At 50.6% G+C, this 19,789-nt stretch overlaps 1 protein-coding gene across 1 annotated transcript in view; it reads right to left on the bottom strand.

Moving 5' to 3' along the window:
- The window catches only part of LOC100115760 (AF4/FMR2 family member 4), a 145,500-nt gene that overhangs the window by 39,209 nt on the left and 86,502 nt on the right, over positions 1-19,789 (bottom strand). Inside the window, exons 3-5 of the mRNA XM_016981071.3 lie at positions 15,612-15,804; positions 4,430-5,044; positions 3,608-3,655 (exon numbers count right to left, since the gene is read on the bottom strand). Coding sequence (XP_016836560.2) covers positions 3,608-3,655; positions 4,430-5,044; positions 15,612-15,804 — 856 coding nt within the window. The remainder of the gene's footprint in view (positions 1-3,607; positions 3,656-4,429; positions 5,045-15,611; positions 15,805-19,789) is intronic.

Here is a 19,789-nt window from a genome sequence, read left to right as displayed (position 1 = left end):
GATTACGCAAGCCCGCGAAGTCTCAAGACGCTCTTTCAAGTACAGCTACTCGACTTCAGGTGTAATACAGAAGAAAAAAGGCACAAAGGCTCTCGAGAAAAACAACCCGATTGATTCGAGTGGTTCATCGCGACAGAAGATGCAGGGCACTTTCTTTCCCGTTGTATAGAAAAACCAATTTTCATTACGTCTCGTAGAACTAAAACGCGCGCGTAAGCCCCCCTTAAATTCAGACATCAGAGACAGATAGAGGCTCCCCCTCTTTCTCTCTCACTCCGCTGCGGCGTCGACGCGTATAAAGGAGCCAAATGCCAAGCACCCCGCGTGCGCATTCAGCAGCGCGGTGGGCAAATTAATCGGTGTGTGTGTGCGCGTCTGCTAAGGTATATAATGCCGCAGCTTCGCGCACAAAGGAGATAGGACGATAGCAGCCGAGGAGAGCGCGCTTGAGATTTTACTTACTGCGCTACACCCGAGTCATTGCTACCGGTAAGCGAGAGAGCGAGCGAATGACTCGGGAGTTATGAGCGAGGAGTGAGCCAAGTGGCTATTGTGCGGCCGTGCGAAATCGCATCGAGATTTTCTGCTCTTTATGCGCTGAATTCGCTCGTTTTTTCGATAACCGTATACTAATTCCTATGCCCAACATGAAGAGAAACCGTAAAAACAAGCAGCATCAGCCGCGAATGTTTACAAACACGCCGCCTCGCGCACAACACTGCGGGGAAGCCAGTTCCGAAACTTAGACGACGCCGTCACCGGTCTATATACGTGTGCAAGTAAGTGTATACTGTATATACCGATGTCGATCCGCGCACGCGAACTACACACCCACACACACACACACACACAGCGCGGCAAGACTTTGCTCTTGCGAACTCTCGCAGAGAGAGAGAGAGAGAGAGAGAGAGAGAGAGAGAGAGAGAGAGAGAGAGAGAGAGAGAGAGAGAGAGAGAGAGAGACAGCCCTCTCGGCTTTGTCGCGCGCATAATCCGCACAATATCGCGACAATTAAGTGAGTTTCTCTCTGTACGCGCGAGGGGGCTCGTCGTTCACAAAAGGGCTGCAGTAACAGGGCAAGCTCGATCGATACGCGACGACGAGAGCTTTCCGTGTGTTCGCTCCCTCTCTCACTGTTATACGCCATATAGAGAAAGAAAGAGATCTCTCTTCGCTCATTTGCGCCTGTAGAACCGCGTTCAACTTCGCGTGATCGCTTTGCATTGAACGATCGGAATTTCATAGCGCCGATCAAGCCGATTCGAGGAAACATCAAACGGGATGTGTACAACGGGTCGGTGTTGTGTATACGATCAAACACGACGAGGGAACACGAAAGACCGTGATAGGAAAGCAGCTAAAATAATACGGCGATCCGCTTCCCACAGAGCCGAAGGGCCAATAATCCCCGTTGAAAATCATGAACCCATAGCCACCCTCTATCGCCCATCGAACAACTGCGACAAAAAAGCCTTCGGATGAATCACGACGATATAATCGCACGAGCCAAGCGCAAGGAATTAAGGATGCGAGAGCGAGGCAGGGGGCAAACAAAAGATACGCATGCGGGGGGCTGCTGCAGCTATGAGAGAGAGAGAGAGAGAGAGAGAGAGTAGCTAATGCGTATGTGTGTATACATCGGAGAAGGAGAAGAAGTAGGGGGAGAGTCGATGAGTCAGCGAAGCCGGGCGACGAATCGTTTTCCGATCGATGCTGCTGCTGCTGTAGCTACTGGTGTCGATCGAGGGTGTGCAGTTTTTTCCAACTGTGAAAAGGAACAACAATTTTTCATCGCTCCGCGAGCTCGACCTTGGAGCGTGGAATGCAGCGCGAACATGCGAGTATGCAAATTCCCGATCATCAATCATCTTCTTCATTGATTAAATTAATGCCGCGCGAGCCGGCTAATTGTCCGCTCTGAATATTCCTTTTTCCTATACAGCGAGAGGAGGATTGCTTTCAATTAGCGAGAAAGAGAGAGAACGCCTCCTCTAGGCGAGAGAGAGAGAGAGAGAGAGAGAGAGAGAGAGAGATGTGCACATGGAAAGCCGACGAGATCGACCTTGACGAGAGAGGAGCCGATGATGAACTATGCATAGCTGCTCTGGAAGAAGGAAAAACATTGCAGAGCTGTTACGAAATTCTTCGCGCCTCTGTGCTTGTAACGACGACAACAGAGACGCGAAAATCGCCTCTTGCATTCTGCTGCTAGTCCGTCGTTTTACGCCAGCTTCGCTCATTTTAGAGGCGCGCTTTACGGTTCTCTCGCGGTTACACCGCAGTAAATTTTCAATACATGCCTTCGCGAAACTAGTCTAACGTGTGTGCGGTGTGCCACGCATTTAGCTTGTGTATACACTGCTGCTGCTGCTGCTGCTCGGCATTCGAAAAATGTATTTTTCCTCTTGGAGTTATCGATCGCGAGAGGCGCAGCGCGATTGATCTGCGGACTAGTCGTGCATTTGAAAAGCTCGCTGCCGGGAGCGTTATATTTACAGCGCGGAAAACAAATTAATTCCTGCCGGTTCTCGATGTACGCCGGCAGATTACATTCCATAAATTGCGATATCGTTACCGTCTTATCAGGCGCAGCTCGTGAATTTGCCAGTTGCCGATGAGTTATAGTTTTACTTACAAGCTCGAAAACGAATGTACTCGAAGCGAGCTTTTCCAGAAGGGATAGAGCTTGTTTTATTTTCTTTTTATTCGGATACATGGCCTTGCAGATAACGAGCGCGCTCGCACTCTCGAGTGCGTGCTTTGTTTCTGTGTATAAACAACGGTTAACGAGCTTTTAATTCGCAAAGCGCTCTTTATAATCTTTTAACGGTAACGAAACAAAGCGATCGGCTTTCCGTAAAAGTAACAACCAAAGGTATAAATCCATCCACGAAGCGTCACGTGGACCGAAAAGAAACAAAGCGACAATGCTAACACGCAGCGCCACCCATATATCCCGTTTTTCCCCGGTATCCGCGCGCTCTCGTCGCCCCCACCCGCGGCTCTTTTTCTCTCGCCTGCAGCAGCAGCATCCACCGGCTCCTTCTTCTTCTTCTTCCTCCGGCTTGTTCCTTCCTCGTTCCTTTCCCTCTCTCTCTCGCTCTCCCTCCGTGTCTCTCCGTCTTACTCCCGGGGCTCGCGGCTCCGCAGAACCGTGAATCATTCTCACGGCTGCTGCCCGTGGGAAACTCTAGCGGTGGCTCGCGCGCTTGCGCCAGTAGGCATCAGAAATGCGCGAGCGCGCGACTGCTAATTACGCGCGCGAGCACCGCAACGCTCTGTGTACTACTTTGCGTTGTTTCGAAAATTTTTCGTTTGCTCTTTTTGCTGCTGCTGCCGCTGGTGACTATAAGTAGTCGGGCCTACTTTTCGTCAGCGGAGGAGAGGGGAAAGGAGCCAAGGACGCTATAGAGTTGTCTATCTTGATGATTGCGAACTTGGCTTATGATGGATTGTGACACGCCGGTGGGTTTCTTTAGTATTTTTTTTTTGTTCGAAGGAGGGAAAAAGGCGCTGCTCTTTCAATTTCGACTCGGGGACAATATCGCAGACACTCGTGCACACCTTCCATCCGCTGCATTAAAAGTTAAAGGATTTCGACACTTACCTTTAGGATGTGCTCGAGCTCGGGCGTGCTGAACTTGGAACTCACACCCTGCAACAGAAAGCAGAACGCGCGAATTAATTAATCATTGCTCTGAGAGATAAACCGCGACTTGCTTAATTGTAAAGAGGAGCGAGCGAACTTTGAAAAGCTTTTAGACTCGAGATAAATTCGACTATCGGCTCGCGTACACGGCCAATCAATTGGGCGCTTTCGAGATGCAAATTCGCTTTTTACTTCGTCGCGATATAGACGCGCGGGCGAGCGCGACGAAGCGTGATTTCGAAACCGCCTCGACGAGTTGCTGCCAGGTAATTAGCTCTAAATGCTAATCAGTGATACAGAAATATAGCCGTTTCAAAATCAATCCTTCGTCCTGTAAACGCGAATCCTAAACACGCGGCGGCGAATCTCATTACAACAATGGGCTGCAAGCTCGCGATATCGGATTAACGCAAAGAGGCGCGCTCAAAAATACACCGATAATTACTCGCTCGTTAATAATTCGACCGAGCGAAAATCCAAACACGCGTACCGCCATAACTACAGCGCAGCTTCCCAGCGCACAGAGCTTAATGCCCGCGCAGATAACTGCGCTGGCAAACAAACTAACGACGTCTGCGGTGAATTACACGCTGACACAATAATTACGGTCAATATTAATATTGATATTCCGCTCGTCATTTACACGTCGTGAGAGAGAGAGAGAGAGAGAGAGAGAGAGAAAGAGAGAGAGAGAGAGAGAGAGACCCTGACCGAATTCCTAATCCGCGGGCGAGCTCAAAAAAAAAAGAAAAAAAAAGCTCAAAGAGAACCGGAACTCACGTCGAAGCTCAGCTTGGGCAGTCTGACACTGGCGGTATGCATCTGTCTCTGCATACTAGCGCTGCTGCCTCCCATGAGACCCGACGACGATTGTCCAGCGGCTCCGCTATTGCTGCCGGCCATGCCTACCGAGGAAGAAGAAGAAGACGATCCGGGAGGTGGGCCTTTGGCCGGTATCAGTCCATGGCTGCGGTGCTCGTTGCTGCTGCTCCCGTGCTTCACGGGCTGTCCGGGGTAGCCTCCCCTGCCTCCGTGCGGAGGCTTGCTGTCGGCGGGCTTGACGAATCCGCCGCGCTGCGACGACGAGGACGTCGAGGAGGAGGACGAGGACGTCGCGACGGACGTCGAGGAAGATGAGCGCGGTCCGCTGCCGCCGGGCTTCTTGAACTCCTGCGACGAGCCGGTGCCGCTGTTGGCGCCGCCTCCGGTCGAGGGCGAGCTCCGCGACGAGGGCATCCGGCTGTGGTTCGAACTGACCGGCGCCGGCGAGGCCGGCACGCCCTCGATGCCGAACAGCCGCTTCGGCTCGTCCACCAGCAGGTGCTTGACCAGCGAGTAGTTGCCCAGCTTCGACTGGATCTGCTTGGTCGTGCTGTCGTGGGCGTCCGGGTTCACCTGTCGCAGAAAACAATAACGTTAGATAAACACACAGGAAGCGTTGCGCGAAATGGCATGTAATAAGGGAGGCGGCGGTGTATGGCTGTTGTTACGTGAGCCCAGCCGTTCGCGCGAGATCGACACGTGAACTTGCGTTCTCAAGGCGAAGTCCTTCGAGCGTGTTTACACACGAGCGTAATCGAAACTGCGACTGGTTTTCCATTCCATATCACGCAGCGTTAATTTTCATCAATGTGGCGCAGCCGAATGGCGCGGAGGAGCTCTATATAGGATGTAGCTCGGAAAAAGAGCAACAGCGGCGCTGTGTATTGACTTTTTCTCGCTTCGAGTAAATACTTGACTCTTGTGCAGTGGAGCCCCGGAAAATATTTGTATGAGGGAAAATGAAACGCAAATAATTCGGCGTTCTATACACACACGCGCGCATATGGAGAATTCCGTTCCTCCAATTGATTTCGACGAGCGCGTGCATACTTAATCGCCTCGAATGAAAGAAATAACAAACTCCGCTGCACGTGCGCCATAATCTGCTTGAATTATAATTTCGCATAGGGAAAAAAGAGAAGCGCGCAGGTAATTCTCGATCGCGTATAAACGAATTCAAGAGAGAGAGGGAAAAAGAGAGGGACAGCGGTCTTATTTGCCTACAAATTTTCACGTCACCCGACGACGTAATAAAACACTCGCGCGGGAAAAAGAGACACGCGACGCGGAAAGAGAGACAAATATTATGCAAATGAGTGTCGTCGTCGGGGGGGGGGGGGGGGAGAGAGAGAGTAAGAAAAGCCGATAGAGAGCTGCAGCAGTGCACAATGCAGGAAGTCGCTCTCCCCGCGATTGTTAATTATTTAGCCGCGAGTGCGCTTATTGATCGTCGCGCGAGGGGATTTTTCGCGCAGCGGAGAGAGGGCCCATAATTAAGCCGCGCGCGCGCAAGCTAAAAAAGGGAGAGAGAGAAAGGGGGGGGGGAAAGGAGAGCGAAATATCAGAGTAAAAAGCGCTGCACAAAGGACGACTACGAGGACGGGAAAGCTCGCCGAGGTTGCACTCATCCGCGATTATTTTTCGCAGCGGTATATATAGAGGCGGCGAGAAAGAGAGGCAGACTATTTAAAAGGACGGGATATCGGCGCGATTCCAGTCACGATGGCCTCGAATAATCGAAATTCTGCGGAACGTTATCTCGCCCTCTCTCAAGAGGCGCGCGCGGGGGATTTTGTTTGGATTGGCGAGTCGAGATAAGCGATTATTGATTTTCGACTTAATTTTCGCGCTGCCCCCTTTCTTCCTCAAATCGTCCTCGCCGCAGCTTCCTCATACATTATACTTGGAGCCGGCGAATTAAGGAAATATCACTTTTGACGAGAGAGGGAGAGAGAGAATAGTGCCGCGATGACGACGAGGTCGCGAATGAAAAATTCAGCCTGTTGAACTTTCATCCACCGGCGTATATCGCGCGTAAGACTCGGCTCTATACTGTATACATGTATATTACAACCTCGTACATAGGAGCGCTCTGATAGAAATTAGGGTAATGCTCTATATGCGCGAGCGCGCGCGTACGTATATATAGACGCTGAATTAAAGAGCGAGGTTACAGACTCTAGCCCGGAAACGCGGCGATTGCCGAAAATTGGACTTTTCCTACATAATAATAGCGCATACACCGCGCGCGAACTGGCGGTTCGTTGTATAATTATTTCAGGCTCGCATGTGTACGCAAACAGGCATGATCGACGCGCGAGAGCCTATAGTTTTATCGTCGTCTCTTGTGCGATAATCATTAGCGAGTTTGCCATGCATAGGCCGCGCACGACGACGACGATGAGAGAGTGACAGAGTTGATGCAACAGCAGAATAATTGCGAAAGTCGTGCTCCGCTATATACAACCGCGATAAACGGGCGTCGCGCCGGCGCACTAGATTCGCGATTTATAGCCCTGGAAGCGAAGTATATACACGGCGATAAGTGAAAAAAGTCCGAGACGATATTCAATTGTTATTCCGTAATAATTAAGCTTTGAAGAAGCAGCGCATTGCAAAAGTCAAGGTTGTTTTAAATCCGCGCGCGCGACGAGCAATATAAAAAGCGAACGAATCGGCATAACGAGCATAGTTGTCTCTCTGTCTCTCGGTCTTATCTCGCGATAAGTCGTCGGCATCTGACGTGGTCATTGCGCGCGCGTACGGAAACAACAACAAACGCCTCGCGCAACAAGATAATACGCGCGCGGGGGGAGATCCCGTGCGACGACGAATCGATCGCTTAAGAACCACCGGCGAGCTGACGCTTAATGGACACTGTAAAAGCGTCTGTGCCCGGCCGTGACTTATTTTCCACCTCCTTCTCCTCTCTCTCTCTCTCTCTCTCTCTCTCTCTCTCTCTCTCTCTCTCTCTCTCTCTCTCTCTCGACTTCTTCTTTGTTCGCGCGAATATAGCTATATAGGAGGACGTCGACTGTGTTTCGACGCTCCTTTTAATTTTTCGAGCCGACTTTACGGGCGACGACGAGGAGGTTGGCTTTCGGGGAATCTTTTATTAAGCTAATGGCGATAATGCCTCTCGACGCGAAATTGGAATTCTCCCTCTCTCGGCTCGTCCATTTTTTTTTTCATTTATTACACGCACTGGGAGTGCACTGCGATCACGCGTTTTTCATCGAGATTTACGGCGTCGCGTATACAACGAAAGTCATTTTTTCCCTGTTTTGCTCGGTATAATTGACTCTGAAGTGCAATAAACCGTGATGCGAAATTTGCCTGGCTCTCTCGCTCGCGCGATTTCGGCCTAATCGCGCAGACGAGAAAAAAATTTCGATATACAAAACAACAATAACGGGGAGTGCTTTCCCTTCAGTCGGCACAACGTCTCTCTCTTCCAGACGGCAGTAAACGACAACAACAACCCCTTCGCGCAGGGATGAAAGGAGTCGCGCAAGACCTTCGTTAAAGATCCGCGCACGCGTGAGATGAGACTGAAAATGATAAAAGGACTCGTCTCCTTCAGTAGGGGTCTGCGCTTCCCTCTCTCTTTTTTTTTAATGGATACACAGTCGGCTTTGAGACATCGAGGGCTGGGTGGGGTGAGATCGCATTGTTTTTCCGCGATGGCTTTGTTTCCCGCTAAAGGCTATACCCTTTCTTCCTCGCGTGTGCTACTGTTTGCAAGCCGAGAGTTAATGCCGAGTCATCCGAGACAGAGCTGGGTATGATAATCGTCACTTTGCAGTGCGGATTATTCAAATGGCCGAACGCGATATATAGAGAGAGAGAGAGAGAGAGAGAGAGAGAGAGAGAGAGAGAGAGAGAGAGAGAGAGAGAAAAAGCTCGGCGGTGGTTCCACTCAGACGAAACGAGCAGAGAGCGCGCGCGAAAAATTTCATTCCCCGAGCCGTTGCTTAAAGCGTTTTCTCGTCAAGCCGAATAACCCACGGGCGCATTATCCCACCTTCCCTCCCGCACACGCACGCACTACGGAGGGAGAGAGAGAGAGAGAGAGAACACGGCGCGTAGAGCGGGTATTGATTTCACCCTCTCGCCCTCTCTCTCTCTCTCTCTCTCTCCCTTTCTGGCCACCTTCCTGCCGCCGCTGCTCCGTCTCTCCCTTCGCATGGTAGATACAGTATACAATTCCTCTCATATTTCTCTCTCTTGCTCTCCTTCGTACAGTCTGCGCTCTTGTTTTGCTCTTCCTTTTTACTCATCTCTCTCTCTCTCTCGCACTCGTTACTTCTTTCGCGCTGCTCTGTTTTTTGCAGCTACACGAGCTTCTACATGGACGTATACGGCCGCGCGTAGTCTTTCGATTTTTCAATCTCCGGCTGCTGCTGCATCGCGTGTATCGATTTCACGGACTGCCAGTGAGTATTTATACCCCCGAACTGCATGTGTACCCACTCACTGCGCTACAGGATTCCGCTCGTGTGCTTTATTTTTTAAAATCTGCTCCCACGATGTATTCCAAGCGCTAATTAGAGATCACAGCCGCTGTCTATGTGTTTGATCGTCGGGATTTTGTTCGAACGTATGTACAGTCTTTTTTTTGTTTGTTGACAGGCCGGTGCGAAATAATTGACGACAACGATATATAGCGCGCGGCGATGAATTCTTAATCGGCGGGACGTGAAAATTTGACGAGGAAAGCGGGCTGGTAGGTTGTTCATTTTTCTTCGCGCGGACGAGAGAGGAAACTTTTCTCGGCGAGAAAAAGAGCGACGGTAGCCTTGGGACTGCGCCGAGGTCGGATCAACCGAGTCTAGAAAATTCTCATTTCAGAGCCAACGTACACACGCCGCCGTTTCTCTCTTATATGCCCCTCTGCGTGATGCATTATACGCGCGCACCAGCTCGCTGTGCAATTAGATGATTAGATATTCTCGGGGCTTATCGGCCGTTCTTGTATTCTCCGTATAAGTGCAGCGCGTTATTGCTTCTTCGGCCAGACAAAGAATCTCCTCTGTTTATTTACCCTCCCGAGAGAGATAGATACGCGAGCTACTGGGGACGATAATCGATAGTACACTGAACTAGTTTCGACTATCCTCGTCGCGGCTGCGGCGCTTATTAATGGGATGCGTGCATATTGTATATGTTTATAGACGCGGGAATTATGTACAGCCGCAATCCAGCGAGAGGCGAAGTCTGACGAATGCATGTTTCATGATGTAATTGGAAAACCGATAACTAAGTCAGTCGTTTTCGAGAGGACCGATTAATCGCCCAAGTGGACGATGACACGTATCGCAATTATGGAATTGAAGACATTGCAAAGCTATACCGTCAAAAACAAACGCAACATACAGCCGCGTGTCTGCTCTCTAAACAGTGCTGCACACACAAACTAAAAGATAACTGTCAAGCGGCAAGTCTAGTGCAGTTGCAGCACGTATACTCGACAAAGCAGTAGCAAGAGAGGAAAGCTCTCGCCGCAGGCATTTATCCATGGAGAGGGGGGGGGGGGAGAGCAACGAGCGGCTCTACATAAATTACGCTAAATACCAAACGCAGTGGAGAGTCGGTGTGCGGCTATCGTTTGGCTATTTCCGCGGCTTCGTGTGAGTGTGTGTGTACAATATATACACACTACTCGCCAGAAGGCTTATAACGTCGCTGTTATATACTTGCCACTGCTGGAGATTGGGGAGCATTCGTCGCGGATTTCGCGTGTCGCTCCCTTTTGTAACAAATGCGGATCCGATATCATACACACGATGTTCCGTTATTAACGCGCTTACGTAACCCGTCGCTTTTCTAATGGCCACCTTGCGCTGCTGCAGCGAGGTAATTACACGTGCCCACGTGATCGTTTCAAGGTCGCCTCAATGACACCGGCCGATTGATGAGGAGCCGAGTTTTTCCCGTCGCAATGGCATCGTGCTCGTTTGTTTATATACACTATAGAAGCGAATATACGCGCGAATTCCTCGTATCATTCAATCTACGTCCCATTTATATCGAGGCACAACAAAAAAGAAGAAGCCGAATAAGCGCGCGCGCGTGGGATGAACCCCCCCCCCCCCCCGTCGAGTGTACGTCTGTGTACGCAGCAGACAAATCCACCGACAGAGGATTTATACGGGGGAGATGCGCGAGAGATCAGATACATCAGAGAAAGAGAGAGAGAGAGAGTAAAGGTGCGAGAACGGCTCATCTACACTCGCTTATATCCCTGTGATACATACTTTCGGACAACTTTAGCGTTCGATCAAGTTTTTTGCTCCTCCTGCTATGGAGGTCGAGAGGGAGAGAATCGGAGGTTAGAGCAATACCGTGTGTTCGACTACAGAAACGATCGACGACGACGACGAAGACGATGCGACGGAGAGCACAAGTTCCGACGGCGATTACATCTCGCTTACAACCTTTACAACGTATTCCTCTCCTGTATACAGCATCGCTATAGTTCGCCAGACGCCTCTCTCTCTCTCTCTCTCTCTCTCTCTCTCTCTCTCTCTCTCTCTCTCTCTCTCACTCCACACGCGCACGTGTGTGTGTGTGTGTGATTAAGAACACGTCGAGCGCTCGCGTACTTTATCGAGATACCGAGACGAAGCTGTAGACCGGTGGGTGTGTGCGCATCACGTATACAGGCGCGACACACACACACACACACACACACTCACACGCGGAAAAGGAGGTCAGGCTCGTTGCAGCAGCAGCGGCGGCGGCTGCCTAAGGCCACAACACTGCTTTCACGAGAGAGCTGCTGCTACACGCCGAGTCGGAATATCGGCCTCCGAGAGAGTCTAGTCTGCTATATACAGCGCTGGCTGGCACACTGATGGCCACTATCCGCGTTGGTGGAGGAGAGCACACAGACGCGCGTGCGACTGTATGGATGCAGGGAGTACACACGCCATTCCGCGAGTGCCTATATGGACGTGGAACACCTGCGAGTGATGCGCGCGCGACGACGACCTGCAGTCGAGTCTTCCTTCGCACTTCTCTCTACGGCTTGTTTTGCATTGTCCGTACGCGTGTCCTATCGATTGACGCCGATCCAGCCTCTGTGCATTATCGCTCCGCGCTATATCGCTTGTGAACGACTTGTACGCGTGTACTTTACTGCACGCACGGCGTTTGCTTTCTAAATTCTTTCCGAGCGCTCTGTAGTGATAATGCCAAGAAGTGGTGGTGCAACGCCTCGTCGCTTCTTCTTCCCAGAAGCCTCGTCATCGCCTCTTCCGCTCGACCGTAAACTCGGTTTTTACTAAGCTGTACATCGTACGCACATGCCTACGCGCGCGTTGTACTCGTCAAAGCATCGCGCGGATCGTGCGCGAGAGGAGAAAACGTCATCGCGTCGAGCTAATTCAATAACGATAAATACGCGAGTAATAAGTCGTTAGCATTCATCTTCGTCTCCCTCGCTAGCGCTCGCTTCGCCTATTACGATTTCAATTTTACGCGCTTCCGTCTTGCCGCTTCATTATTCTCCTCCTCCTCCTTCTCTTCGCCTCCAGCTGCAGCAGCAGCTATTCCTCGCTAGTCGTACTCTCTCACTCCGTCTCTCCTCCCGCTTTTGTGTCTTCGACTCTCGGCGTCTAGCCTAACCCGAGCCGATCGAGCGTATCCTCCATCAAGGTCCTCTCCCGAGGCGAACGCGAGTAAACTTTAAGTACGAAGACGACGACGACGACGCGAGGAAATAAAATTAAGGACGCGTCGCGCTGCTGCTGCAGTCGAGATTTAATTGATCACCGAAGATTTCGCGCTGCGCTGTGTACACTGCGCGGTTAACTTTATGCGCTTATGCATTACCTCTCGAGGATCGTGGGAACTCGATACGCGCCGAGCTATCGATGCGATACACCCGATTAGACGATGCGTCGATCCGCATTTCTCGATCGTTTTCTTTCATAAAGCCGATTCGCCAGTACAAGCACAGCGGAAGTGTAGTCTCGAACAATGCGGGACTACAAGGTGAAAGTATATCTAGTGCAGTTGGCTGTTTTTTTTCACCGTGACTCAGCTGCGCCGCGAGATCACCGTGCAAACAAAGGGAAATCTCGTCGGCACCAATCGAACCGAAAGCGCTGAACTTGGCGGAGATTCAAAGAAGAAGAAACAATCTTTTCGTCGAGCTGTATGAATGTTTCAAAGTTCCTCGTGATACTCGTGCGTGCGCGCACCTCCTGCAGCGAAGTCGTTAAAAGAGATAAACCGCAAGGCCGACGAATAATTAATCGGATATAAAGGTGCACGCTTAAGAGCGATCAAAATTTAACCGAGCCAGCGAGCGAGTCCTGCTATGCGCGGGCGTGTGGTTACGCTCATCTACAGAGGGGGAGGGAGAGAGAGAGAGAGAGAGAGAGAGAGAGAGAGAGAGAGAGAGAGAGAGAGAGAGAGAGAGAGAGAGAAAGAGATAGAGGGCAGGATATAGGAGGATAGAAAATTACGGAAGAGTCAAGAGGCGGCTGCTATGCGATAACAAAAACTTCTCTCGAGCCTTGAAAAGAGCTTGCGAGTGTGGAGTGTACACGGCGGCGAGAGGGGGGGGGGGGAGGAAGACATTTTCAGACTAGCTGGAAAAGTTGGGGACGCGATTTATGGCGGTCGAGCCGCGACGACGAGAGTCGAGAGGAGAAGGAGCTTTCAATGGACGAGAGAGAATGGCATTGTTTTGGAGAGTAATGAGAAGAGGATTGAGATAGTGTTTTTTTTTTGCGATTGACTTCTTCGGCTCGTTAACGCTTTATTCCTCTGTAAAATATCTCGCGATCTTCGTTCTACGTTTTCATGAAAAATTCACGCGTTCGCGGAGTCGCACGACCATTATTACATCTCAACGTACGTCGCGCGGGCGGCAAAACGACCGCCTGAAAAATTCAAACGACGACACCGGCAAAAAATAAGCAGCAACGACGACGCACACACGCCTCCACCGGCGGCAAAAAACTACCCACGCGCGGCGGACAAAAAAGATCGCCGCCGAGAGAGAGAGAGAGAGAGAGAGAGAGAGAGAGAGAGAGAGAGAGCGAGAGAGAGCGAGAGCTTTCAAAGCTCTCTGTCTCCCACTCGCGCGTATTATAACACGACGCACGTTCGTTACAGGCGGCAGCGACGTACGTAGATTCGCAACGATGAGAGAGAGAGAGAGAGAGAGAGAGAGAGAGAGAGAGAGAGAGAGAGAGAGAGAGAGAGAGGGCATATACACACGTCTCGTCGCTGCAGCAACGCTCGGACAGACGGACGACTAGTCGCGTTGGGAGTTACGTAAGCTCGCTCGCTCGCGTGTGTAATACGAACAAACGACCTACAAATTACGGATCGCGGCGGCGGTGGCAGCTTCGTTTATTTATTCCCTCGACGCTCTCTACCTCGAGAGCTTTTCGAAGATGCGACCATCAGCAGTCGGCGGTAGTCGAAATCGAAGGATGATTCCTTAGCCGTCTATCGGTGAACGCGATGACGCGAGATTGTCGGCTAGATCGAGCCGGGACTTGAATGAGCGAGCGAAAGGCTAATGTAACGTAATTCGATAACGAGATTGAAGATGTCGCATTTTGGAATTCATTAAGTGCCCGCGCAGCATCAGGGGTTATCTGATTAGCACGTGCGGCGGGAGTCGATTACCATCGCCGTTGTACATTTTCAATTAAAGCTCGCGCTTCTCGTCGATGGAATTTTCACGCGAATGTCGCCAGCAAATATGAATAAATATATGGCGCGCGCGTGGTATCGTTTTACAATAGATGCATTTATGTACGCACAAATCCGCGAAGCGATTGACCCGGAGCTGCCACCTCCGCGTAAACAGGGAGACGCGGCAGCTCAATCAAACTTGGCTTTGAAGCGCGCGGAAAACGTCTTCCGCGCATTGTTTTATCTCCGCGGGCATCGCAGCGAACGAGTCTCCCGAGCAGACAATACTCCATTTCAATTCAATGTGGCAGAAAAACGGACTGGTGTATATGGATACACTCACACACACGTAAGGGTCCACCGCAGCAGCGCAAGCAGGAAAGAGAGAAGAAAAACAAAGGGAAGCACTATAAAACTCGTCCGTTTCGATAACTCGAGTCCTCATCCCCGTCAGCGTCAAAGGCATCGCGATGATGAAAAGCCGCACGTATGTGTGCGTAGGAAAAAAAGGAGTGTACACACTCTCGCGAAAAATCGGCGGTGGCAGGGCGATGCCTCGAGAAGTGCGCGTACCGACAGCGAGACAAAAGGAGGAAACAGACACGCTCGCGCACAGAGTTGGATAGTGAGAGAGAGGGAGTAAAAAATATCGGGGATGATGCGAGAGACAGAGCTCGTCTCGGGAAGATGATGAAGCGCACAAAAGAGCGGAATATTTAGAGGGCTTTAGTACAACGAGAGACAGGCTTCAGAGAGAGAGAGAGAGAGAGAGAGAGAGAGAGAGAGAGAGAGAGAGAGAGAGAAAGAGCTATGCGTGCGCGTATCATTGTTTGGCTGTGGAAAGAAAGCTCGCGCGCGCTGATGGTGATATTTTTAATTTCCTGCGTTTAATTAAACCCGCAGCGCGAGCTTGCAATTAAAAATGATGAAAGCTCCGATGGCGTTTCGACAAAGGCCTGTGTATGCCGCGTATAAACTAGGGAAAGTATCGGAACCGCGCGGGCCACGCGGTATGACCGAGCACACAGTGTTTGTGTGTGTATGTGTGTTCATGCATCTACGTCGAAAATTAGGCATGCAGCTGTAGCGGCGGTGGGGGATTTATCGACGATAAGCCCGCGCGAACGGACTAATAACAAAGTGCCCTGCTGCCGCTGCTACTACGGCGGATTTACGAAATTGCCCCCGCGCTCTTTATTTATAGTTATTCCATAGTGACCCGGTTTCTTCGTCGAATTTATCGGTTATTCACATAGCTGCGACAACTCACGGAGTTATCGATCTCAGCGGCTCGTAAGTAGATTTGAATTTCCCGCGCTGTTAAAAGCGCGCGCGCCTTTTACGAGCTTTTCAGCTCCGCTTTTATTCAGCAGTCAATCTCTCGCGCGCGAGACTGGGCGCATGTGCAGCGTGTGTACTGTATGTACAGGCTGATGGGGGGATTTAAATTGAAAGCCGATGCGTTGCAGGCAGTACTCACCTTGACGGGAGCGCGGAAGAGCGAGTCGGTGGCGGGATACGGCTCAACGTGGTGGTGGCCGTGGTTGTGATGACCGTGGTGATGGTGGCCATGCCTTGTATCCGGCGCACCTCGGGCCGCTGCCTGCTCCGCTTGGACCGACATAGCCGCCCGGGCCTGTCGTTCCTTTTCGCGAAGCCGGTCCCTGTCCACACTGAAACAACCACAAATTTATTATTATTATTATTATTATTATTGTTATTATTATTATTATTGTTATCGTTATTATTATCATCATTACTATCTTATACGTCATTGCTATTCAAAAGTTTTTCCATATATATATATATATATATATATATATCGTATCGAGCGGTACGAGCAGCAGAGGGGGTTCGAGAGCGCAGCTGCTAATTGCTTAACAATGCGCGGGGAGGAGAAGAGGAATGAAGAGCTCCGCAGAGGGAGAGCAAAAAGCTCTCCCGGCGCAGCAGCGCCGGCCGCAAAAGCGGAAAACAAACGAGGCTCCCGCGGTTTTTCGACCCGGCGAAGCTCATTTCCGGAGCACACGCGCTGTACTATCTCATCAGCCTGGAGAGCAAATCAATTATCGCGGATGAGTGCGCGACGTTATCGCAGCGGCGTCGAAATGAAAATGTCTGTACAGCTGTGGGAGAGATGGGGGACTATTTGAACCCACAACACTCCGTAAACGGACTTTCGAAAATATACAGATTGAGCTCCGTATATACATATACTAATAGACACGACGGAGTGCAAAAACCCGTTGGAAAGTTTTTGTCGTGCGCGCGAGTTCTCTCTTACGTAAACACACAGAGCGCGCGCGCGGCACTCAAAAACTAAATCCCAATTATTCCGTCGCGAATATTCATTAAAACAGCTGCGACTCACTCGCCGCCGGTCCTCGGCAGCCGCTATTTTCAGTTCCTAAACTGCGACAGCAGCCGCGAAATAGCGAAGAAAATGAGAAAGAGAGAGAGAGAGAGAGAGAGAGAGAGAGAGAGAGGGAGGGAGATAAATTGAGAGGAAGTAACTCTCTGGCGCGCGATATTGCGAGAGCGCTGGATAATTAATTCTCGTTAATCGCGGCCTATTTGGAATGTCGATGCGGGCTAGCTCGCGAAAAATTTCGTCGCACTTTGAGAGCCTGACGCGTAAGCTCGCTAATGCGCGTTGAGAAGGAGGGATGCGCGTATATTAATCGGCCGTGTAATCGAGCTCTCGCACACGTGATTCATTGACTCGGACGATGTTACAGGATGATCGCCGCGCGGTGCATGTGCACGAGGTAATTACAGCCTGGAAAATTAAACGATATTAAATATATATGTGCCGGCTGATCGATGAAAATAATACGCGACTACAGCAGCACGCGTCATGCGCATACGTACGCGCGGGCATAAATGCATACATGCATGTATATACGGAGCGACGAGGTGTTTATCGCTGACAATAAACTCGATTCGTTACATCATTAAAAACGTTAGCGCGCGAGGATCTCATTACGTGCGCAGTCGGATGCACAAACACGAGTGCGTGCGTGTATATAGGTGTGTGCAATAATAAAGCCGCGAGGAGTCGCGCCTCGCGACTGAGAAATACACTCGGGATATCGTTATGCGACACGAGTGTCGAGAGATAAATCGAGAGGAAAGATTCCGCGTATGCACACACACGGCTAGTTTCTGAAAGAGCGCAGCGCCACCTATATGCGCCGAAATCAAAGTCGTTCCAATTTCTCCCCGACGGAAATTTCTCGCAAATCTCCGAGCGCGAGAGAGAAGAAAAGAAGAAGAAGAAGGCAGAGAGAGAGAGAGAGAGAGAGAGAGAGAGAAAAGCATCAGCCGCTCTCGGGCAAAAGCAAACAAGAAGAGCATCAGCATCGGATTGAGAACGAACGGGAGGGAGAGTGAGAGAGAGAGAGAGAGAGAGAGAGAGAGAGAGAGAGAAGTGTGACTCGCCGTGATTATTTTCAGCCCGTTTGAAGGCTAAACGCGCGCGCGCGCAAGAGACCGACGGATTGCATCTCGTCGGCTCTGTGCGTACACACTGCGCCGATTTCTCCCGAGCATTAGCGACGACGCGTGCGCGCGGCCCCTTTTTTCTTCTTCCGTATCGATTATTCTCCCAATTTCTCTCGCGCCCCCTGTGCGCTGCAGGTCCACTCTCTTTCATTCTTCCCCGCGAGATTTATAACCGCCGGCATGTCCGAGTCCCTTCGAGCCACCGGCTGTTATACACAGGCCTGGGCCGACTTTCAGCGATAACGAGAGAACACGCGCACTCCTCTACCTCTCTAATCAACATTACACAACCGCGCGTCTATAAATGTACGCGGAAGGTATATCCCTTGAGCGGACGCGTAACGATCAATCAGTACTATTACATGGTCCATTGTGTCCGGCTGTACGCTCGGATAATCGAATTAATGAACGCGCGTCATATAGGTACACAGGGAGGCGATCGCGAGGCTCGTATAAATACGCCTGATTTCGTTACGCCGCGCGACAGAGACGCTAATTTTATACCTCCCGCGAATATTGTTCGGGCATCCGGGCTATTTTAGAAAAAAGCACCGTTGAGAGTTCGATGATTCACTCTCGCTACTTTTCGAATAATGTAACCGAGAGTATATAGCTAGTACACTAGTAATTTAGCTATTTATAATGGCTGATTTATCGGGTTTTATATGATTGCGCGGCTGCACTAATTTTACCCGTCGGGCTTTTAATGCGGATTACTGCAGCTGCTCTCTCCGATGAAAATTAGTTTAATCATCGGGCGAGCGATATGGATTTTCGCTTTTATATAGATGCGTATGTACGTGTAATCGCGCGGTCGGACAATATAATATTGCCGCTGATTCGGAGGGACAAATTTATACGCTTTATGCAATGATAAAACCGGCAAATTGATAGACTTACGAAACACGATCGCGCATCGTATAACCGCGTACATAAGTCCGCCAAATAGCTGCCGTCATACTTTAATATTCATCAGACGGACTCTCCTCGCGAGCATTATATCTCTCCCTCCTGATTGGAAGCCCCGTCCCAAAACAATCACAGGCAATGCAATTCAACCCTCTCTTTCTCTCTCGCTCTCGATCGTTCCAATCGCGGAGCAGCAAAAGGAAAAGCAGCTCGCGATCGGCAATCAAAGTTATAAAGTCAGGCTGTATAACGCGCAGAGGGACAAAGAAGGAGAAAACAAAACGAAAGAAGAAGAATCGGAAGCCCCGGTGGCGGCGGCTAAATATTCATCATCCGGATTCCTCGGCCTCTCCTTCTCTCTATCTCGAACTCTCGATCGCTGCCGGGCTCTCTCTCTCTCTCTCTCTCTCCCGTTGTCGTTGTCGTCGATAATCTCTCCTGGCGCTCGTTTACAGGCCGCCGGGACACGCGTGGCTACACGTCTCGATAAGCTCAGCTGACGCGCGCGCGGGATCTTATTACTTTGGCTGTACGCGTTATGCGCGCGTATACCGGTCTACTTCTCTTTCCTTCTTTTCGCTCTCGGTGATTATGATATTTGCTCGGAGAGAGAGAGAGAGAGAGAGAGAGAGAGAGAGAGAGAGAGAGAGAGAGAGAGAGAGAAGCTGCGGTTATCTCTGCCGCGAGGATTTTTTAACCACCTGTGGCCGCCGACAGCGGGATAAATCGATCGAGTTTACGGCTCTAAGCGAATTAACCGTAAACGCAACTTCGTCGGACTCTCTACTCTTGCTCGGTCTGATGTTGGGAAACTCATAGAGAGCAACGAGCCCTTATCGCGCGATTAATGGCACGTGTGATCGCGCCCGCGCATAAGCGTAATCTCTAATCCCGCGAGCGGTGTAACTCTTGTAACGAGAGAACCGCCTGTTCGAAAAAGGTATGTACATAACGCGTCACGTAGGGGAGAGGACAGTATAACGAGCTGTCCGGCTGCGAGAGTATATTATTATAGCGACAAAACGAAAACAAGTCAATTACAACTCAATCTCTCTCTCTCTCTCTCTCTCTCTCTCTCTCTCTCTCTCTCTCTCTCTCTCTCTCGCCTATTCTCATTTTCGTCAAGTCTGCATCGACACCATACACACTACACCGTTCCCTCATTATACATCAGCAGCACAGCGTCGCGGCAAAGTGTAAATCATCCGCTCTCGCACGCGTATCCCTCCTCCTCCTTCTCGTTTT

Source organism: Nasonia vitripennis, chromosome 1 (genome assembly GCF_009193385.2).
Source record: "Nasonia vitripennis strain AsymCx chromosome 1, Nvit_psr_1.1, whole genome shotgun sequence".
In the NCBI taxonomy this organism is placed as follows: Eukaryota; Metazoa; Arthropoda; class Insecta; order Hymenoptera; family Pteromalidae; genus Nasonia; species Nasonia vitripennis.
Note: the sequence above shows the minus strand (reverse complement) of the source record. Positions and strands in the feature narration are given on the sequence as shown.